Consider the following 24,066-nt stretch of genomic DNA (forward strand, 5'->3'; position numbering starts at 1 on the left):
GGCAAATGTCCATGCAGGACGACTTTTCTATTGTAGAAAGGTAGATGATCCTAACTTTATTTTTGTTGAGGTAATTTCATATTATCCCCATGACTTGCTGTGTCATAAAGGAGAAGCCCGACACACAGAGAATCAGTATACAAATGGTTTGAGGGTAAGAGAAGAATAAAACAACTGTAAAAAGGCCAAGGACAAGCGGGTGTAGTAATGAGAGGAAGATGGGTAAGGTGAACAAGGGCTGAGGAAGAAAATATCCCGGGAGTGGGTGGGAAGAGGGTGGAGCTGGAACCCTTGTTGACATCAGCCTTCTGCCCCATGGATCTAAAAGCCAGGTTGGACTGGTAGAAAAAGCAACCCGAAGCCCGGGTGGACAAGCAGACCCAGGCTGGGAGGCCAGAGCAGGGCCAGTCCCAAAAGGCTGGAAAACCCGGAGCAGTAGAGACCCATCTCAAGATGTCACGCTTGTTTTTGTTCTACCTACTGGGACTGGGGTTGCTGCTGAGCCAACCTTCCAGAGCCTGGATGCGGGACCTGTGGCTGGAGGAAGTTATTAAGGTGTGCGGCCGGGAATTTGCCCGCACAGTGATCGACACTTGTGGGAGGACCTCGCTTCGAAGAATGTCTTTGAGCCAAGAGGAGCCCCATCTGGAGTCAGGGCCCTTTGCAGGTGAGAGCCTCCCTCTATACCTCTGGCCTTCCCGCACTTCCCATTGGTTGGCTTCTGACTCCTGACCAATAGGAAAGCTCTCTCGCCGCAGGGGGCACAGACCAACTCGAGCGCTCATTGGCTAGCAGCGTCGAGCCGCAGTTGGCTCTTACGAAGGTTGAACCTTTCCTTTCTGACTTGGGTTGAGTCTCACTGTGAATCTTGCCACAGGTCTTAGGCTGCTAGCTCGGCCATCGGAAAGGGGATACAACCCAAATCTACATCCAGACGAAAAGCTGGGCCGGCCAGGTAGTAGGTATGGTAGTCACTAGGCCCCGAGACCGACCCCGATGTTGCAGGAAGTGAGGCGGGGACCTGGTGATCGAGCCTTTCTGTGGCCCTCCCAGACCAGGCCCTAAAACGAAAGACAGGATTGTACATTTTGCCACTTTTCTTTGTCAAAGACGAACGAACAAACAAAAAACTGGGCTGTGACTTATGTCATGGAGGTATTTTTAAAAAATGAAGTATCACCAGGCTTACACCAGGAATCCGAACTACTGAAGAGGCAGAGGCCTGAGGATCGCAGTTCAAAGCCAGCTGGGGCAGGAAAAAGTCCCTGCGAGATTCTTATCTCCAATTAACCACTCAAAAACCGGAAGTGGAGCTAAGCTCGAAGTGGTAGCTAATAGTAGTAGTAGCCACTAGCCTTGCGCGAAAGAGCTCAAGGACAGAGCCCAGGCCCTGAGTTCAAGCCTCACTACCAATCATTAATTAATTAATTAATACTCTAATATCATGGGAAAAACCTTAACCTCCCATTTCTTAATTGGCTATTGAAGTTCAGCTGAGAGAGGGGCATGGAAGAGAAAAAGTGACTGGATAACTAAAGACAAAGGTCAAAGATTATCAGAGAGGGGCTGGGAAGGTGGCTCAGTGGTAGAGCGCTTGCCTTGCATGTCTGAGGCCCTGGGTTCGATTCCTCAGCACCACATAAGAAAAAAGCCGGAAGTGGTGCTGTAGCTCAAGTGGTAGAGCGCTAGCCTTGAGCTGAAGAGCTGAGGGACAGCGCCCAGGCCCAGAGTTCAGGCCCCACGACCGGACCCCCCCCCCCCAAAAAAAAGATTATTAGAGAGAAGGAGCATTTTCACTGAGATCATCCATGGTTGATGACCTTACTGATACAAACTTCTAAGCTGTAAAAGCTGAATGCGCCTACTTTTGAAACACTTCTGAATTGAGTACAGCTTAGACAGATGTGGAATGTTTTATTGGAAAATACTTTCGTTAGTTATTAAGGCATTTTAAAGGCTAAACTGCAAGCTAAATAAGTAACATTGGGAAGTTAGAATTACTGGCTAGTCTTATTAATGTGATGTTTTGTTAAATTCAGAAAAAGCAAACTCGATTACAAATAATTAAATTCTTTACATTTATCATATATGTAATCCATGCTAAACCACAACTAAGATTTATAAGCTCTATGAACATGCTGGACACAACTGATCCACATGCAAAATCATTGTATACAGTAAATACGTTTCCCATTCTTTTGTGGGATTTAAAGTGCAATTGTAAAGTTATTTAATTTTCTACATTATTTGTCAGAGATTTATTTAATCCTAGGTTTTATATAACTCCTGTATAACATTAATAGAATACAGCAATCTAGGAATTTCAGAATTCAAGCTTGGAAACACTAGATTTTTATTGCATTTGCTTTTTTATTTTTACTTTTCTGAATGTTAGTATTAGTGCTCATATTAAATATATATTAATATATATAGCACAGTAAGAAAAATAGAAAGCACTTGTACACAAGAAAATGAAAATATATTAAATAACATGGGAAAATGTTAATACATGGAGATATATATCTGCCTTGCATTTTCACTTTACATTTTATTTTGAGCAATTTCTCACAACTTTATTCTCAAAAATGACTATTCAAATGTGTGCATAGGGTGCATGCACTAAATCTGCCGTATATGACCCTGCCACTTAGTGATGTTTAGATCAACAATGGACCACTTTTCTAATGGTATTTCAGGAGGCTGTATTGGAACTTAAAGCTTCCTATCATGTAGTCGTATTAGTGCTGTAGTCAAGTCACAGCCAAGTACAATAACCTTGGTGTTTGCTGTTTGCAGAAATAAACTATGAAATAAACCCACTGTGCCGTCAGTCATATCTAGAAAAGTATAGCACATACTGGAAATGGAAGTGAGACTCAAGTGGCACTAGCTTTGAGTGGAAAAAGCCAAGCAGGAGAGCAAGGCCCTAGGATCAAGCCCCAGTACCAGCACACACACACACACACACACACACACACACACACACACACATACCCCACAAAAATATAACACATACAATTTTGTGCCATACATAATACTAGATAATGACTATTACAAGTTTCTGTATTTACTCTCATTTTATTTTACTGTTTAATTTATTGGGGTTATTTTTTCTTGCTGTAATGTGGACTTAATTCAGGGCTTTGGGCACTCTATCTACTCAAGCCATGCTGCCAGTTCTTCATTGTTATCTTAGCATGTACTTCTACTTGTTAAAATGTTTTACTGTAAACCAGTATGCTGAGTAATGCTGGCAGTGGCCTCAGACATTCTTGTTTACCACACCTCCCCTTACCATCAACAGGCCATTTCAAGTGCTTGACCTGTACCAGGGGTTGACCTGCACCACCAAGGTCTCCAGAAATATACACTAGCTTGTCTGCAGCAAAATCAACTAACAATACTTTCCTGAGAACATCTCTCTACCTTTGAACAGCACACAACTGTGTATTTTACACATTCTCTGTTGGGCCAGTCACTGGTTGCTCACGCCTGTAATCCTATCTACTCAGGAAGCTGAGATCTGAGGATCACGGTTCAAAGCCCGCCCAGGCAGGAAAGTCTGTGAGATTCTTATCTCCAGTTAACCACCAGAAAACTGGAAGTGGCACTGTGGCTTAAGTGGTAGAGTGCTTGCCTTGAGCTGAAGAGCTCAGGGACAGCACCCAGGCCCAGAGTTCAAGCCCCATGACTGACCAAACAAAACAAAACAAATCAACAAAAACAAAACAAGACATTTTCTGTTAGGTATTTAGATCATTTCAAATTGTTGCCGGAAATATTTTGCTGGTACATTCATTATATATGATGGAAGTTCTATTTTCTTAGAAGAGATTTGTTGTGATTTTAAAGTCTTCTAAAATAATTCTCTATATTGCTACCCAGTACAACATTTAACTAGAAGTAGCCATTAAAAATACTGCCTGTAGGTAGGGATTAATAGAAAGTTATTAGGTATGGATACACTAGGTAGGAATTACTGAATGTATGGTCCATATGAGTTTTTCTACTTCTACTGTTGATGGATTTTATTTGTTTTTAATTATAAAGTTATTAGCTAACCATTTTACCCCATAATGGGTACCCAAATTCCACCCTATCCTTTAAAAAAAAATGAGATGTATTTTTGTCTAGAAGAAGTTTCCTTGATGTGAGATTTGACCAAGAAAAAGTACAGCAATTAATAGGTTTGTGTTTCAGACTGGGACACAAGTGGTAGAACACTTACCCAGTATGCTCAAAGCCTTGAGTTCAACTCCCAGGACCAAAAAGGGGAGGTGTATGTTTGCATGAAATCTGATAGACTAGAATATTATCTTGGAGTCTTGGCTCTTTCTTTAAGAATATAGAAAGTTATCAAATTTCCTTGACATGCAATAAGCCCCATTCAATAAAGTCCCAATCAATAACGCAAATAGACATTTCCAATGAATAAAAGGAATTCAACATAGGATATCTTACTGAGGGGGTGTGAAGTCAAAACTTCTGGCATATATGAAATTTCATCTGTCATGGCCAGTTAATAATTTAAATGACGGGAAGCATCAGAAGAAAAGACAAAATGATACAGTATTATTATTTTTCCCCTGCCAAACTACAATGGCTGAAAATTGTCACTGGTCAAAAGAACAATGGAGACATTTGCTACAGGACTCACACAAAGTAGATCGGCCCGACTACCCCTGCCCAAATGAGGGTTTCAGTTTTCTCTGAATGGTAGACTTCAGTGGCCAACCAGGCATCAACTCTCCACACTTACATCTTTTGGCTTTTTTGTTTCCACTATTTTTGGAATAATGCCACATTAATAAAAGCAGAGCAGTTTTGCTCTCTGTGAAGAAGAATGAGAATAGATCCAGGCTTCTGCTATAATTGAAACTTTATCAGGGTTTCCAATTTCTTTGTGTGCTAAAACTCTTAGATTGTATAATTGTAAAGCATATGGTGTTAGGGAAAGACTCATAAAACTGAAGAATTTTTTGAATGCAAAAAACATTTTTTTTAATTTAAATACCTTAAATGGCAGTGCCAGGGACATAGAAAAATTCAATAGATGCTCAACCAATTGAGTGTAAAAAGAAGGAAGATGTCAGCAGGTTGGATCAGGTTCTCAACCCAGGTTTTTACTTTACAGTTTGACCAACATAGCACTTAGCTTGTCCACTGCAATAGAAGATATACTAACATGTACAAAGATATCACAGAAGGTACTAAGCTCATATGGGAGACTATGATGTTTTATTAGCATTCTTTCCACCTATTTCTCTCTATATGATAATGTTGACAGAGGAAATATTCTGAGAGAGAAAGATGGTGATATAAGTGTTGAAGGAATATCCGAGACTTAATCCCCTGTCAGTTTGAGCTGAACTGTTGAAAGTTCTGCCTTTTAAACTGTATCCTCAAGGCAGTAATTTGCCTCTGTGGAATAGTTGAAAACTTTCAATAATATAAAAAAATTCATCTTTAAAAATTGCTATCATAACTTGGAACCTTATTACCAATGAAGACAATTACTCAGGTTTAAAAAAATGAGTGCTTTCAGTGACCAGCAACTTCAGTAAAATGGCAAAGAGTGAACCATTGCTTTGATAAAGTAGTGATAGGTTAATGAAGACAGATGGCAGAGGTTACGTGGAAGAAAAGAGAACTTTAGTAAGATCCCAGTAGTGGAGTACTTCAAGTTATAAGTAATCAAACTACTTAGATCTTAAAACACGAGTTGACTCTGTCCAGTTATAGGAAGATAATGCTTTCTTTTATGTCTTTACAAACACTTGTAGTTCCTCTGATGCTTCTTGACTTGAATGTTTTTTTCTTCCTCTCTTCACATTTGTTTTAACTTGACAGAACCTATGCCATCCTACACCAAGAAAGATACTGATCTCTTAAATCTGATGTTGGAATTCATGCCAAATTTGCCACAGGAGCCAAAAGCAACTCTTACGGAGAGTCCACCAGTATTATTAGAGCTACAGCAACAATATGTACCCGCATTAAAGGATTCACATCTCAGCTTTGAAGAATTTAAGAGAATTATCCATAACATACAAAGTGAAGCAGAAGACAAAAGTCTTTCAGAACTAAAATACTTTGGCTTGGATAATCACTCCCGAAAAAAGAGACAATCTGAAATGCTATTGAGTGAGAAATGTTGCCAAGTTGGTTGTAAAAGAAGATTGATCGCTAAGTTTTGCTGAGATAATGCTAATTATACACAGTGGATCTAACATTCATAGATATTTTTATGACATTTTGCTGATACCTCTTTCTTCCTCCCACTCCCCCACCCCCTGCCTGCCAATTATTAGAATATGAGAAATCAATTTTTTAAAAATCTGGATTTTTCCTTTGGTGAAAAAGAAAATTTTTTTGCCTTGACATAGTTTCTGTTATTAATACCTTTATGCAAAAAAGTATTTTGTTAACAGTCTCACTATACGATTGCTTGTTAATGCTGTTTGTCTAAAATTACCATTAAAAATTTTATCACTTTAACAATGTTAGAGCTCACCTTACTATAATGTCAAACACCAAAACATAAAAATGGGTCAAACTTCCTCCTATCAATTTTAACCCTTAGGTCATATATGAAGAAAGCCACAAACTTGGATTTTGCTGAAAGATCTTAAATAATTTTATGTTGTTATTACCAGATCCAGATCATTGCGTTAGGGGCCAGAAGGTTCTTGGACTTTTCAGAGAAAAAAATAAAAAATTCAAGGATAGAGACAGAGGAGACTTAAGCAGGACAAAGCTTATCATTGAAAAGAAAAACGAAGCAAGAGTACATTCTCAAGCAAGACCTTGATCTTGTATTGTGGTCTTAGGACATGAATGTGCTCATTCCTAAACAACTGTTTTGTGTGTCATTAATTCCTGAAGGCTGAATTGTGCATCTTTTAATACCTCCCACACAGTAAGCAAGCGGATATGTGGCCATGGGTGGTTAAATGGATTTGGGACATGGGTTTTCTGTGACCTTTAGGGACTGTGGGTCAATATGATCTTGCTGTAAGTCATTAGTTAATGAGTCATCCTGCTGTAAGTCATGAATTCTGTTTATGTCAGTGGGATAAGATGTGATGGGGGGAGAAGATTGAGCTCAGAGTCTCATACTCACTAAGCAATTGCTATGCTATCGGAGCTACATCTCCAGTCCTTTTGCGTTTTGTTTTTGAGCTAAGGTCTCATTAATTCAAGTCTGGCCTTGAAGTTGAGACAATTTTTTTTTGGTTACCATCCAGGCTACCATTCTCAGCTATCAGTTTTCCTAACTCTCTGCATAATGTATTTTCATCTCCAGGAGTATGGGCACATATTCTTAGAAGAGAGGAAGGCTGTGATTCACTTCTTCAGAAACAACTGTTTTATTGAATAGGTGCTGCTTACAGGTGATGGCCAAGACTAAGATGAACAGTAGAAATCAGGTGGTAGCCTTATCTAGTGGTCCTGGTTGCTAACGAAGTTTATCTTGTGACAGTGGCTGAAAGTTTACCTTGTGATACTGGCAGTATTTCTGCTTATATGGTACTGAGGAATCGAACCCAGGGCTTCAGGCATGTAAGGCAAGCACTCTACCACTGAGCCACCTTCCCATATTGGCAGTATTATATAGAAGCAAACTGACATTTTTAGACATGAGTTTTACTGACAGTCACTTAACCAAACAGTGAAGGTGCCTTCCCCTGGCATCTAAGACTTCCCCAGCCATAGGTTGCTGTCCTAGCTGAACAGCAGCAAAATGGGGCCTGTCCAGTGGGCAGGTCTACAATGCAGCTGGTCTACAATGCACCCACACAAATTGTGCTATCATTCAAAACATGCTGCTAGGGTAGCACATGAAGTCCGTATCTGAACAGGTCTGTAGACAACAATTGCCCTTTCCCCTCTTTGTTCCTGTGATTTTTCACTGTGCTAGCTCCTTCCTTAGTTACAGTTGCCTGTTGTCCTCTAGGTTTGTGGGCATTTTCATGAATTAATGTGCATTTTGCTTTGGTATTCACTAGAGCCCATGTGGTCTGACCATAAGTAGGAGACTGATATATTCACTTGGCCATTCTGTCAGAGGAGAGGCAATTCTAACCTCCTGAGGTCTTATGTGCTTCCAGCACAGAAAGGTGCTATGCATTTGGTATGCATCTCTTCATCTTCCTTTCCTGCTGCTCTGGCCTTAGCGCTTTCCATAAACTTACCAAGATAACATTGGGTTTCCTCTTGATTCTATCTCATCACGAATCCTGCCACAATCATTCTAGACATATTTGTAGTCTGGTTTTTCCATTACCTACCGATTTCCATTCTTGAATAATCTTTTGCTCTTAGGGGGAAAAACACCTTTATCTTACCAAAAATAACCTTGATACTCATTGTTTCCATATACCATAGTCTGTCAGTTGTAGCTCAACACAAATATTACACCAACAATCTTTTCTGTGACAAACTGTTAGCCTCCTGGTCTTATTCTTTGCTACTTTCATTTTTTGAAGCATCTCTTTAGGACAAGATCTTATTTCCACTAAAAATATTGTCATAAAAATTCTGTCTTTCTTTCAACCAATTTTTCTATCTTATCATTGTCTTACTGGTACCTTTCTACTTAAAAAAAATTCAAGCCATATTTGTAGTAAAATAAGACAAATCAAGCCTGTAATCCTAGCTACTCAAGAAGCTGAGATCTGAGGATCATGGTTTAAAGCCAGCCTGGGCAGAAAAGTCTGTGAGACTCTTATCTCCAATAAACCACTAGAAAACTGAAAGTGGCACTGTGGCTCAAGCAGTAGAGTACTCTCCTTGAGCTGAAGAGCTGAGAGACAGCACCCAGGCCCAGAGTTCAAGCTCCACAACCGACAAAAAAAAAAGACAAATCAAAATAATCTGTTCACACATAGCTGCAGGTCTTATGCAGACTTCCTTGCCACTGTGATTTTTAAAAAGACCTTTTAAACATTTACCCCTGCTTTGGTCTCACAATTACAGAATGCAGCATTCCAGCTAGGATTGGCTAAAATAGGAAAGTCCCAAACAACCTTGAACTGAAAAACATTCTTAGTATAAACCAGAGACAGACAGAAGGGAGAGAAAATACAAAAAACTCCAAATCTTTAAGAGGTAACCCTGTAATTGTAATTTAGGATAGAAAAGTCAAATTGATGGGCAACTATTTAGTCTTTCCTAACACTGAAGGAGGAGTGAACTTTCACAGCTGAGGCCTTCCCTTATCCCCCATAATTATGCAGGTTTTTGAAGGACAGGGCCCAGATGAGAAAGTGAAAACTGAACAGGCACATACCGATAGAGAATCAGGCAGACTTGCAGGACAAATCCAGGGCTCCTCCCTTCCCATATGGACAGGCCTGAGGGCCACAGAGGGCCCTGGGCAGATTATTCAATGAGACACAGCCAACCATTTGCCTTCCAAACTTGATCCCAGCTATCTTTGGAGCTGAGGTTGATCTTGTTTCCAATGCCTTTTTGTTTGCATATAGTACTGGGTGTCTTTGTTGGGTGTCATTCTAAGGACATGCTTTGCTGCAGTGGTCAGACTGCTCTCAGTTAAAGCAAATCCCTTTAACCTGGAGCCTTCCACATGTCGCTGTCTGAGTGACTCAGACAACATGGCTCCTAGAGGGCGGCTTGCCTTCTACCTAGCTTCTGGTCTCATCTTTCCTCCTGTGCCCTACAGCTTTCCTACTCTGCTTGATCTGGGCTGTTAAAGATAAAGAAGGCATCTGGTTATTAGATCTGAAGGTCCCTTGTTCCCTAACTTTTGGGACTTCCTCCCAATGTCTAGAGCTAATCTCCCAATAAAGTAGGTCTTCAATATTGTGTGCTTCCAGAGACAATATTGGACCAGTAAAGGAATGTTTTCTAATGTCTGCCAAGATTACCTCTTGAAGTAGGCAGATGAGCAGAGAAGACTACAGTCTTGTGTTTGGACGCTTGTCCAAGAGTCTAGGAAGTAACCACCTTGGGTGCCTGCGCGTGGCATAGCGCTGTTCCCATGGTGAGAATTATTTGAGGTTTGTGAGCCCGTAGGGACTATAAGAACATTGTGGTTTATTTTTTTTCCCCAAGGATCATTGCGGTCCTAAGCCACGTTTGTGCTTCAAAGCACAAACTGTACATAAAGACCTGTAAATTACATGGCATCTCAGGCCAGAAGGGACTATTGTGACTCAAATTCCATTTTCAGCCCAAATTTCACCATTTTCTCATCTATGTGTGTGAAGGGATGAGAGGTAGATTCTACATTACAGAAATGGATAGAACTTTCCTTTTTAGGACATCTGTGGGTTATTTGCTTCCAGGGTGAGAGTAAATCCCAGAGGATTGTCACGATAGCTGAGAAGCTCTAATGTGTAAGACCAAAGATGGTAATGTGACTGTAGGTGTCTCTTCAATCTTCCATCTGGCACACCAAAAGATGTTACTACATCTATGTCCTCCGGTTAGGGGCTTGGACATTTCAGAGAAAGAATTCAGGGATGAACACAGAGGATGCTTAAATAAAGGCAAGTTTTTAGTGAATGTATATTCTCAAGCTGGAAGGGAGGGCAGGCTTAAGAAAGAGAGCTACTCTTCAAGGTGCCAAGACCTTGAATTTCTATTTTGGTCTGTGGTCATAGAGAAGATTATTCCTGGAGAACTGGATTAGGTAGTCACCAATTCTGAAGACCTGGTTATGTGTCTTTCACTTCCTTCACTTGTCAAAGGGAAGGATCTTTGGCCATGAATGGTCAAATTGGGGCTGTCATATTTAGTGGACTGCAAGAGCTGTGAGTCCGAAAAGGTACTTTGAATAGGCCTTAAGTCATTCTGTTAACATCAGTGAGCCTGGATGTGACTTATTGTTAACATCCAAGCCATCATTCTCAGCCATCAGATTTCCAACCTCTACGCCATCAATGAACTCTTAAATGTAAATCATCACTTTGGACATTAGAGCAATTTAACATAGTTGAGGATACACAAACGCAAGCATTTTCAAACTGGAGTTTTACTCCCAAGCCTAAAGATGAAAAAGGCAAATTTTCAAAGGACAAAAAGAATAAATATATATAAACAAGGATAGAGAATTCAGTAGCATGCTATAAAAGGACTAGTTTAGTAAGGAAATATACTTGGTATTGTAGTGAACATTTTAGAACGTAGGTGGTGTTTTATAAGTCAAATAACTAAAATGGCATATAAACTTATTAGGAAGGTAAATTGGCATAGTTTTTGTTGCTGCTGTTGTTGGGTTTTTTGTCAGTCATGGAGTCTGGACTCTCTGGGCCTCAGCTCTTCAGCTCAAGGCTAGCACTCTACCACCTGAGCCACAGCACCACTTCTGACTTTTCCTGCTTATGTGGTGCTGAGGAATTGAACCCAGGGCCTCATGTGTGCAAGGCAAGCGCTCTTCCACTGAGCCACCTTCCCAGCCCTGGCATAGTTTTAATCTTGGTGTTTTATCCAGCGCTTTGTGTTTGAGCTACATCCCAGCCCTAGATAGCATTTACAGAAATGGTAAGATAACATCTTCCATCTCTAATCAGAATTTAAAGTGATTAAGACACAAATACTCATATTTCAAGATTCATTTTATGAATAGTCATATCTGAATCTCGAGGATTAACTAGGTTCTCACCAAAGCCCTTGCATACCTTCATAAAATGGTTGCTGATAGCTTCTGAGGACATACACCACCTTGGATAAAGCCAGGAAAGGTACTGTCTAAAGGGAACATTCAAGTCACAAGAGCAAAGACAATGTGCAGGAAACAGACTCACAGTGGCAGAGAGCAGAGCTATTTCCAGATCATGCCTTGGGCCCCATCCCATATCTGTTCCTCCACAAAACCCACAGAGGCAGACAGGGCTCCTAGAATGAGCGTCTACATTTACTCACAGGGTGACTTTCGGAGTGGTAGAAGATAGTGTGTGGTTAGTCATCTTCTACAAACATGAAGCCACTTAGTGTCTTGAAAATGTCTAATGTGGGGTTGGGGATTGAGCTCAGTGGAAGAACCCTTGCCTGGCATGTGCAAGGCACTGGGTTCAATCCTCAGTTCTGCAAAAAACAAAACAAAACAAAATGGAGTGTTTGTGCTACTAAAGAGAAACTATTCCTGATAGCTTCATAAAATTCTCATATTAAAATTATAGCTTGAGGGGAAGGTGGGTCTGGAGAGATGGAGGAGAATTATGGAAGGAGGGATGACATTGTACTCATAAAGATGCCTTGTACTCATAAACTGGCATGTTGAATTGCAACCCCTTTGTACAACTTCTTAAAGATAACTAAAAATATTAGTAATAAAAATCAAATTACAATTTATACAGTGTATCAAAATTGTGTGTTCTCTGCAAATTAAAGAAAGCTATAACAGCAGTTTACACAACTCCCATGGAATAAGCATGCAACATTGATTAGCCTTTGAATGAGACCAGTAAGGCCTGCCCACCTTTCCAATTAGCTATATTAACATACTGGCCTCTGTCCTGATGCTTTCTACCTCATGACTCCCAAGATGGCTACTTCATCTTCCTATCTTAGCGTTTGCTTCAGGCAGAAAAGCAATAGGTCTTACTGATTAGACTAGAAAACAGACTTTTTCAGAAAACATCAGTCTTATGCTTTTGTTGTACTGTGTCACATGGATATTGCTACCTCCCAGAGACATGAGAAATCACATCTAGCACACATAGTCTCCAGAGTTGAGGTATTCCGGGAGAAGACCCTAGGAAAAGAGACTGGAAGTTAACCTATAGTTAAACTACTGTTCTCTGACGTTGTATCTATAATGACTCATTGAAAAACATTAGTGTTTACTGCTCTTCATCATCAGATTAACTGCACCTAGCACTGAATCCTAGGATACTGTATGGGGGGAGAGATCTCTGGAATCCAGTAGACAGGATAGGAGTCACAGGATTTATTACACATTCAAATGGACACCTTTATTTTCCTTTTAAAAAGGTATCTGTAAATGAGAAGGTTGAAAGGGGTAACATTGAGCAAGATACATTGGATTCATAAACTGCTTTGTTAAATGGCAACTCCTTTGTACAACTTCTTGAAGATAATAAAAGAATTAATAATAATTAAGAAATAATAATTAAGAATATCGGGTACTTTTAAGCAAAGCACCAGCGGTGCATGCCTATAATTTCTTGCTACTCAGGACATGAGATCTGAGGATCACAGTTCAAAGCCAGCCTAGGCAGGAATGTCTGTGAGACTCTCATCTTCAATTAAACCACCAAAAAGCCAGAACTGGAGCTGTGGCCCAAGTGGTTAAGGGTTAGCACCTAGGGACAGCACGTAGGCCCTTAAAAGGTACCTTTATTTCTTTTGTTTTCAAAATTAGCAACTTTCTAAAAGTGAACTTTTAGGTTTATATGAAAATATACTAGATGATGCAGAGAATTTCCTTATACCCCTTATCTTGCATTTGTGTGGTAGAAGTGCACCAATTTATGAACTATTATTGACACATTATTAAACATTATTGATGATTAATAGTTGATAGTATGTTATTAGTAGTTATTAATTCACTTTGTATTGTACATTGTATAACTGAGCATTTGTTAAAAACAATAAAGTAGGACAACTTTTGCCCACCAGAGAAGATGCTTATGAATTCCTGCTTAAAAGAGAAATAAAATGATTTCCCAGAACCATTCAAAGCACATAGTTGGGTCAGTAAAAAACAAAATGAATACCACAGTGTTCTGTGTTGCCATGCCACCAATGCATGTCCTACAAAACTAAGAAGAGTAAGAGAATGGTTGGGGAGAGGTGGTAAGAATATTGAAAGGGGTGACAATGATCAAAATATTATGTTCATAAACTGCTTTGTTAAATGGCAACTCATTTGTACAACTACAAAAGATAATAAAATAATACGAATAACTATTATTTTTAACAAGGGTAACTTATTATAACATTACACTGGAAAAATATAGATAGATTCAATATATACCTATATGTAGGTAGATTCAGGCTAGAACTCAAATATTTAATTCCTTAGAAAGGCAAAGTCAAAGTTCAACAAAATAACCACTAGGAAAGGGGTGGGGTGGGATCAAGGGAAGAGGAGTAGATGACTGAAGAGGAGAAACTGGGGAAGAATATAGTTAGGGATTCAATGTATATCCTACAAATTTGAGAAGAATGAAGGAAGGAGAGGTTGGGAAAGATAGGTGAGAATATTGAAAGGGTGACATTGATCAAGATGTATTGTTTTCATAAACTGATTTGTTAAAGATAAGTTTTTTAAGGCACATAAAATAACCCTACTTCAAAAAAAATAAGTTCACATGTGAATAAAAATCTAAATGATAGAGCTTTAGTCTCCAGTGTAGCTGCTGGCAGAGAAGAGAGAGTAAAACCAAATGTTTCCTTTGTGACTCAAGTAGAAGAATATTGCAGGGCTAGTGGTTTTTGTATTCCCATGGTCTAAACTGAGGAGGACCATGAAACAATCTTGTGGCTTTTTTATGTAGGTCATTCATTGTGTTGGCGATAATGATAAAGATGGTCTAATCATTCCAAGGTTAATATGATTAAGAGCCATTGATGTTATTTTACTTCTTATCAAGAAAACAAAGCTAATCCTTCTACGAATGGCTTGGCTAAAAAGGTTGATATAGTCACAAATAATAGAGACACTGGAGAACGTTCTTTTCAGAAAATGAGAAGAATTACCACAGAGAAATTTCTCATGATTTTAATAATCAGTGGTGACTGAGTGAGACCTCAGAGAAGGAATAATCAAGATTACAAATGCAAGTTCAAAGGACGAACCCATTATTATTATCAATGATCTCTGATGAAATAATCACGATCATCAGTATTCTCGAGCTTCAATATTGTTATCCAAGTTAGCATAACACATAATCTCTTTAATTTTTCCAATACAATCATCACTACAGCAAGATGCCGCAAATGCAGCGAGAAGATCAATCAATCCTTTCTTTTCTCTTGGATGTCGTATCTTCCTTAAGAAGGATTGTTTGTCAGAAATGGAGGTCTTCAGCTCTTCTGGAAAGTCAGGAATGTATTCCGACAAGATATTTAAGCCTTCAAAATCTTTGTAGTTAGATAAGTCTATGGCCTCTGTTAGATCAAACAAGGGGAGAAAAAGTGAACAAGGGTGAGAAGTAAAAACACATTTGTATCCAAGAGAGTCAGCTAAATTGTAATTGCTTTCATGCTGAAAAGGAAAGATTTCATTCTGAAACCTTAAATGAGGCATCGAGTGTTCCCTTCCCCTCCCCCCCCACCCCCACCCCAGCCTCCAACTCCCTTAGACAGCTTCACCTTCTTCTAGCTTTTCCCGTTCTGCCTATCTTATTGGTCTGGCTGCCAAGGGGGAAAGGCTTCAAGTGTCTCTTTGGTCTGTTTCCTATCTGTTCTGTGTCTCTTTTATGGTGAGATTAGATCCTTTCAATAATAGCAAGTGCCAAAGGAGAAATCTACACTTAAAGGAACCTGCTACTGCACAGTGAGTCTGAACACAGCCTCCCACCCCATCCCCCCCCCCCCCCCCCCCCGACACACAATGAGATCTAGGATGCACTTGCAGATTGCTCAGCTGCTGAAAGTTTCCAGTGCTCCATGCAGAACCAAAGGGGAGGAAAAAAGGCTGGAGTGCTCACCTGACAGAAGGGTTTGTTGAAATGGGAGTTCCTTTTTCGGATTTGCTGCTCTTCCAGAAGATTCCCTGCAGAAGTTCTCAATACTTGAGATTAGTTGACTACTACAGAGGAAATCAGTTAAAGCTTCCCTGGAGCGTGCCCTGGTCTCATGGGGCATCAAGCTTAACAGTAGCCAGGCTCCTAGTAGATAAGACAAGAAGAAGCGTGGCATCCTGGATCTGTTCATTCCTGCTCTGGGCTTTGCAGGGTTTCTGTGGGGACTGTTGCTGCTGTTGCCTACAAACCTGGGCCTGTGTTTGTGCCTGGAGCTTCAGGCCGCTGTTCTTCCTACTTGGCTTAACCAGCCTTTTATATATCCCTGGAGCTGTCACTCAACAGGAGTCACTGGTGCCAGCCCCACCCCTTCCACACCCACTTCTGCGGGATTTCTTCAACTGCTGTTCACTGGTTCTCACATAGTTATTTTTTAATGGTCACTGAAATGTGTATTACCTTTCTGATGTACCTCTTCTCATCTCCAACTATGACTGGCATAGTTTACCTGTAGTCATACTGTAGTAAACATGGCTGTAAGTATGTATGACAGTAAAGATGGCTGAAAAAATATATATACCTGACTCGTAAACTCATTACAAACACCATCTCAGTTAACTCTTCTGGAATAAATGCATTTCCTTTTTTCCTTTTTCTTTTTCTTTTTTTGCTGCTCCTGGGGCTTCTAATCTAGGCCTAGGCATTATTCCTGAGCTTCTTTTGCTAAAAGCTAGCATTCTACCAATGAGCCACAATGCCACTTCCAGCTTTTTCGGAGCAGTTTATTGGAGATAAAAGAGTCTCACAAACTTTTCTGCCCCAGCTGGCTTCAAACTGCATCCTCAAATCTCAGTCTCCTAAGTAGCTAGGATTACAAGCATGAGCCACCAACACCCATCTTAGCTGTATGTTTTCAACTCATACCGTATGGTGATTTATACTTTTTCTTCATAGTATTATGAGGATAGAATAGGATTCCTCTGATTAAGGCAGTGGTGAAAAGATATTTTTTTGGTCGATCGTGGGGCCTGGGCGCTGTCCCTGCGTCCTTCAGCTCAAGTCAAGTGCTCTACCACTTGAGCCACAGCTCCACTTCTGGTTTTCTAGTGGTTTATTGGAGATAAGAGTCTCACAGACTTTCCTGCCTGGGCTGGCTTTGAACCTCGATCCTCAGATCTCAGCCTCCTGAGTAGCTAGGATTACAGGCATGAGCCACAAGCGCCCAGATAAAGGACAGAAAATTATTTCAGCTAAAGTTAAGTCCTATAAAAGTTATGACAATTCAGAGTAGCATTAATTTAGGCACCTGTAATACAGTCTTGAATTCACAGGGCACATTTTTATTCATTCTTTGGAGGCAATTTGAATCTTGAGGTCAAAGGATAATCAACATTTACTATTGCTATCTATACTGGAGATGTCCTGGAAAGGATGGAACATTGCAGTTCTGAAGGGCTTTGGTAGGACTTGGGTAATGGTGATTCTGGACAACCAGTTCATCTTCTTTCCACCAGTGACAGGAATATTTGAGTTTGTGATTTTACTCTTTACACTGGAAAATACAGCATGAACACACATAATCACACACCCACCTACAAGCACACAATCCAGAGACAGGATAGTTCTCTTCTTTTCTGAATATTTTTATTATCTTTAAGTAGTTGTGCAAAGGAATGGCCACTCACCAAAGCAGTTTACAAATAGAGTGCATCTTGAGCAATGTCGCCCCTTTGAACATTCTCACCCACTCTTCCCAAACCATCTCTTCCCTCACTTTTTCTTAATTTTTAGGTTATCTATTGCTCTTTTTTGCATTAACAAAGCAGTTCATCTGTACAGTGCATCTTGATCTGTGCTATCACTGGGACATCTTCACCCCCTTCAACCCTCCCCTTCCCTTACATTTCTCAATTATGTGGTATATACAATGAATCCTTGCCTGAAGATTGCACCCTTCCCTCTTTCCCCCTTCATTCATTTTCCCTACTTCCCTTGGCCCAGCCCTCCCTGCTTGCAAGTACTCATTTCCTGGTACTTATTTTGTTGGGCATTGACTTAGTCTTTTAAGGGATTATACTATTTGAGCTCTCCAAAGACTTTATTATACGTCAGTTAATTCATGTGCTGCTACTTGCTTAAAAACACCTGGTGTTTTTAACTTGTGGATTTATAGGCATTTCTATTCTAGCTGCCACCACAGTCATCTACGGCCATAATGGAGATGCAAAGTGAAACAACTCTGAGATTCCACCTCACCATAGTTAGAATGGCCAATATCAAGAAAACTAACAATAACAAATTCAGGCATAGATATGGCCAAAAGGAACCTCTATTATATTGTTGGTATAATAGAGGATTGTTCAACCACTCTGGAAAGCAAGATGGAGGGTTCTCAAAAAAGCTAAACATAGAATTACCCTAACCCAGCAATTCCCACTCCTGAGCATGTGTCCAATAAAGCACAAACAAGAATACACTATAGCTACCAGTATAAATGTGTTCTTTGCAACTTTAGTTACCATAGCCAAGATATGGAATCAGCCCAGATGCCCCTCAATGGATGAATGATCAAGAAAATGTGGTATATACACACAATGGAATTCTATCCTTCCAGCAGAAAGAATGGTATTATATCATTCATAAGGAAATGGAAAAGCTCAAAAAAGTTTATTCTAAGTGAAGTAAGCTAGACTAGAGAAAAGATATTTCCAACATATTCTTTCAAAATAATTTAACAGGATTGATTTTGTATTCTACATGTGTTTTGTAGGGGTGAGTGAGCAAAAAGGATGTATCATTCTTAAATAACAATGTTCTTGGCAATGGAACCCATAGATAATAATCAAATTCTACCCTGATTTTTTTTTTGATGCCTGTCATGGTGCTTGAACTTAGGGCCTGGGCATTGTCCTTGAGCTTTTGTGCTCAAGGTTAGTGCTCTACCACGTGAGCCACAGCTCCACTTCTGACCTTTTGGTGACTAACTATAGATAAGAATCTCATGGACTTTCCTGCCTGGGCTGGCTTCGAACTGTGATCCTCAGCTTCTAGAATATCTAGAATATTCAGCTTCCTGAATATCTAGAATTACAGGCATAAGGCACCAGGGCCCAGTTTACCCTGATTTTATAGCTCAAAAGACCCATATATTTCTCTGCCTCATTTGTTTTTGTACCAAATCTAGGCAGGTTAAGCTACAAATCTTGATGTAATGAAGTAGCAAGTTCCCTTAGATTTCAATAAAGGAATAAATGTCCTTTGTACAAATTCAAGGTGGGCCTGGTCTTCATTCATCAGATGCTGGTCAGGAGCTAAGTCTACCAACAATACCTGTGGAGAGGCAGTGTGATTGGGTAAGGACTTTTGGATGACCTCAGATGAGAACTTGTGTAGTACTCTGGGGAATTAACATTCAAGTTTGACCAATGTGTTCTAGTTCACAATGAGACTCATGCTGAGTTTGGGCATTCTATGAATTGCTAGGATACTCCTTGAATACTCTGAAGCTCTAATGCTTTGAGAATCTGGGGCTAAAAGCCCAGGCTTCAATCACCAGCTTAATGTGGAACTCCACTGAAGTGTCTTTATGAGAATTTTCCATACAGCGCTAATGGCTGGAGATGAGATTGGTTTATTAAAATGTAGAAGTTACATATTTCCTACATACCAGGATCTGTACTTCCTAAATAAGACTAATACACTGAAATGCAATATATCACAACTAATTTTGTAGGTAGAACATTTTAAAATGTTATATGGATCTCATAAAAGCATGCAAAACACAGCTCTAAAAATAGTTGGGCATTTGTAATCCTAGCTACCCAGTAGACTGAGATCTGAGGATCAAGGTTCAAGGACAGCCCAGGAAAGAAAGTTTGTAAGACTCTTATCTCCAATTAAGCACCCAAAAATCTAGAAGTGGGGCTGTGGCTCAAGTGGTAGAGCACTAGCCTTGAGCAGAGAAATCTCAGGGATAGCACTCAGATCCTAAATTTAAGCCCCAGGACTAGCATACACACACACACACACACACACACACACACACACACACAAATAATTGAATTAATTTGCGCAGAATAATCCAAACTAAACTGATTTATTGTCCAATCTGCATAACGCCAGTAACCATTTGAATAGCCCCAAACAATGCACTTGACTAAAAGAAGAAAATAAGTCAACCTTACTTGTCACCAATAGAAAAGGTAAGGCCTTGTTCTGGTAGAAAGAATTTGCCACATAAAAGAATAGGAGAAGCAAACATGTATTAGAATACTCATAAGGGATCTGGGTGCTGGTAGCTCACACCTATAATCCTAGCTACTCAGGAGGCTGAGATCTGAGGATCAAGGTTCAAAGCTAGACTGAGCAGGAAAGTCCATCAGACTCTTATCTCAATCAACCACCAGAAAACCAGATGTAGTATTGTGGCTCAAAGTGGTAGAGCACTAGCCTTGAGCAAAAAGAACTCAGGGACAGTGCCCAGGCCCTGAATTCAAGTCCCATGACCAACACACATACGCACACACACACACACACACACACACACTTACAGAATTACTGCCAAGGGAAGCAGTGAGCAACAGAACAAAAAAGAAATACTGCAGTTGCTGAAACAAGGTTGGAAAGAGATTTGCACAGACTTGAGATTTTGCTGATTGGCCTTTCTGTGGGCCTTCTTGATTGGCTGTTTCTCCTTCTGAACATGTTTGAATCTAGCTAAAAGTTCTGGGAGAATAGGGATTATTTAGAGATCTTGACTCATACAATCTCATTTCACCTGGCACTTAATGGTTTTGGTTTTTGTTGTTTTGTTTTGTTGTCAGTCATGGGGCCTGAACTCTGGGCCTGAGCACTGTCCCTCAGCTCTTCAGCTCAAAGCTAGCGCTCTACCACTTGAACCACAGCGCCACTTCCAGCTTTTTCTGCTTATGTGGTGCTGAGGAATCGAACCCAGGGCCTCCTTCATGCTAGGCAAGCACTCTACCACAGAGCCACCTTCCCAGCCTGATGGTTTTGGGTTTTTTTTGTTTTTGTTTTTGTTTTGGGGTCCGGTCGTGGGGCCTGAACTCTGGGCCTGGGCTCTGTCCCTCAGCTCTTCAGCTCAAAGCTAGCGCTCTACCACTTGAGCCACAGTGTCACTTCCAGCTTTTTTCTTTTTGCTTATGTGGTGCTGAGGAATCGAACCCAGAGCCTCAGGCATGCAAGGCAAGCGCTCTACCACTGAGCCACCTTCCCAGCCCCTGGTTTTGGGTTTTTTGTTTTGTTTGGTTTGGTTTTTAATTCTGTCATGCCTCCTCCATTGGTGGATTTTCCTTCACATTTCCATCTACCAGAATGACAGAACTAATCTTGGTGTTAGTGGGACGTGTGTCCCATTTTCTGGAACTGTTTTGAGTTGAGTGGGGTCATAAAGATGTGTATGCCTGTATTGAGTGTTCAGGCAGAAAGTGAAGGTTAAGAAGGTTCCATAGGGCATGATGGAGTCTAAGTGAGGTACTGGAATACAATTATATGGATGCTTGGTCTAAGGGGCTGAGCAGCAATGGCTGAACTACTAGGTTTTATTACTTGGAACTCATGCTGTAAAGTTTATCAGTAGTTTTAAAGCCTGGGGAGGAGAGGAGACTAATTCAGTGAGAATATTCATGATACAAGGTCCAATAAAATGGAAGACGAATTAGGGAAACAACAGGTCTCATAAAAAGAAGAAGCCAGGAAATGCATGACTTGGTATTTTCAGTGTAAACTGTGGGTGGGTACATGCTGTGAGCTGTGAAGCCTGGTGGGTTACTTGATGAATATTAATTTGGATGTGTCCTGAGTACTAAAGGACAAGTTTATAGCCATAAATGTCTACATCAAAAGTGCACAGAAATCTAAGATAAATAGCTTTAATCCTCATCTTCAAATTCAAAGGAAAAAAACAATAAACAATAACAAACAAAACCTAAAAGCAGAAGGGAAGGAAATAAGAATTGGGGCAGAAATTAATAAAATGAAGAATGGTATTTGTTAACACTTGCATTATGATCGAATGCAAGATTCCATGGACAATCTGGGCTGTATTTGGAGATTTGTCCTTTAGTTTCTGAGGAAGATGTTCTTTATATGTCTGTTAAGTTTATTTTGTGTAGGGTATCAATACATTCTGAACTTGCTTTGCTGATTTTTTTTTTTTTTTTTTACAACATGACTAGTTTATTGGTGACAGTGGACTATTAAAGTCATCCATGATTATTTTGTTGGGGGCTCATCTGAAATTCTTTTTGAATAGCCAGTTTTTACTCCAGCAAAGTTTGCTCTTTGTTTATATCATAAGTACAAACTGTAATATATCCTTATTTTCTGAGACCAAGATCTGCCTTGTGTTTGTTTTTGTTGTTGTTATTGTTTTGTCGGTCATAGGGCTTGAACTCTGGGCCTGGGTGCTTTCCCTCAGCTCTTCAGCTCAAGGCTAGCGCTCTACCACTGGGGCCACAGCGCCACTTCCGTTTTTCTGGTGGTTTATTGGAGATGAGAGTCTCACGGACTTTCCTGCCCAGGCTGGCTTTGAACCACGATCCTCAGATCTCAGCCTCCTGCGTAGCTAGGATTATAGGCGTGAACCACCAGCTCCCAGCTCTGCCTTCTGTTTTATTGATTGCCCTCTCCTGGCTAAACAACTGGTCTCTCCTTGCAGACATATGCCTGAGTCCTTAAATCTGGATCTTATTTCCTACACAGCAATGCAGTGGATTTCTGCAACACTTAGTCTTCCACAATTTTATTTTTGGACAGTCTCAGTGGCAACCTGTATTTGCATGTCATTTTTTAAAATATTCTTATTATCTTTGAGTGGTTGCATGAAAGAGATGCCATTCACCAAAGCAGTTCATGAATCCAGGGCGCCTTGACCAGTGTCACCCCTTTCAACATTCCCGCCCACCCCTCCCAACCCACCTCTTCTCCAGCCAATCTTAATTTTAGTTTATGTATTAAGTTTTTCATTTGCAATTTGGCAAAGCATCTTGGTCTGTCACCACTTCAACATCTTCATCCTCCTTTGACCCAACCTTTCTATTTCTCAATTATTGTTAACGATCCTACGGAAATTGTTGGCTCATTGTAGCACATGTTTGCAAAACATGAGCTTTTTCTCATATCAGGCCACATGCCTTGTAAGATGAAAATAAATACGTACTTTCCCTTCCCCCCCTCCTCTTTTTTCCTTATGAAATGCCTCTGTCTCTGAATTATAATACTATACCAGTAGAAATTATCTTCAAGTGGACATGATTGCTTTGGTCCTGACTGAAGGCACTAACCTTTCAGTCCTATACCACTGAGAGTGATATCATATTAAAATAAATGACCTTCATATTTCATACATGCTCATGAGTGTTTTAGGCATTTTACAATCACATTTCAAATAGTGATTCAAAGCCAAAAATTCACTACTCTTTCATACCTCAAATCTTAAATTGCCCCAACTAGTTCCTATCTTTTGTCTATCCTTTCTTTGTAGGTGTTGCAAGTAGAAAACTGCCCATGGCTGGGAAGGTGGCTCAGGGGTAGAGCGCTTGCCTTGCATGCATGAGGCCCTGGGTTCGATTCCCCAGCACCACCTAAGCAAAAAGAAAAAAGCTGGAAGTGGTGCTATGGCTCAAGTGGTAGAGCGCTAGCCTTGAGCTGAAGAGCTAAGGGACAGCGCCCAGGCCCAGAGTTCAGGCCCCACGACCGGACCCCAAAAAAAAGCAAAACAAAAAAACTGCCCACATCTAATCTTTTGACTCAGATTTAGAGTAGAGGAACTGCCATTGTGGTTCAAAGTGGTAGAACACTAATCTTGAGCAAAAAAAGCTCAGGTACAATCCAGAGGCCCTGAGTTCAAACCCCAGATTGACCAAAAAAAGGGGGGGAGTGGGGTAAATTTAAGCTGGGTACTGGTGGCTCATGCCTATAATCCGAGACTAGCTAGAATAAGGGGCTGAGAAACAATGGCTGAGCTACTAGATTTTACTAATTGGAACTCATGCTGTAGAGTTTATCAGTAGTTTGAAAGCCTGGGGAGGAGAGACTAATTCAGTGAGAATATTCATGATACAAGGTCCAATAAAATGGAAGAGTAATTAGGTCTCATAAAAAGAAGAAGCCAGGAAATGAATGACCTGGTATTTCCCATGTAAACTGAAGATTGTGATTCAAAGCCAGCCCCAGCAGGAAAGCCCTGAAGATTCATCTTCAAGTAACCACGGGAAAACCAGAAGTGGAGCTGTGGTAGAGCACCAGCCTTGAGCACTAGCCTTGAGTTCAGGGACAGAGCCTCAGCTCTGAGTTCAAGCCCCACTACAGCAACAACAACAACAACAAAACTCAGTAGATTTTAAAATAAATTTTACAATTTTGAGAT

At 40.3% G+C, this 24,066-nt stretch overlaps 1 protein-coding gene across 1 annotated transcript; it reads left to right on the plus strand.

Annotated features, from left to right (window-relative positions):
* Positions 1–453: 453 nt before the first annotated feature.
* LOC122124704 (prorelaxin H2-like) lies at positions 454–6,200 on the plus strand. The gene is made up of 2 exons (XM_042699410.1): positions 454–667; positions 5,851–6,200. Exons 1-2 carry the CDS (start codon positions 454–456, stop codon positions 6,198–6,200), a joined length of 564 nt encoding a protein of 187 aa, XP_042555344.1.
* Positions 6,201–24,066: the final 17,866 nt, after the last annotated feature.

The sequence above is a fragment of the Dipodomys spectabilis genome, unplaced genomic scaffold (genome assembly GCF_019054845.1).
Source record: "Dipodomys spectabilis isolate Male_0828 unplaced genomic scaffold, ASM1905484v1 ptg000241l, whole genome shotgun sequence".
NCBI classification, from domain to species: Eukaryota; Metazoa; Chordata; class Mammalia; order Rodentia; family Heteromyidae; genus Dipodomys; species Dipodomys spectabilis.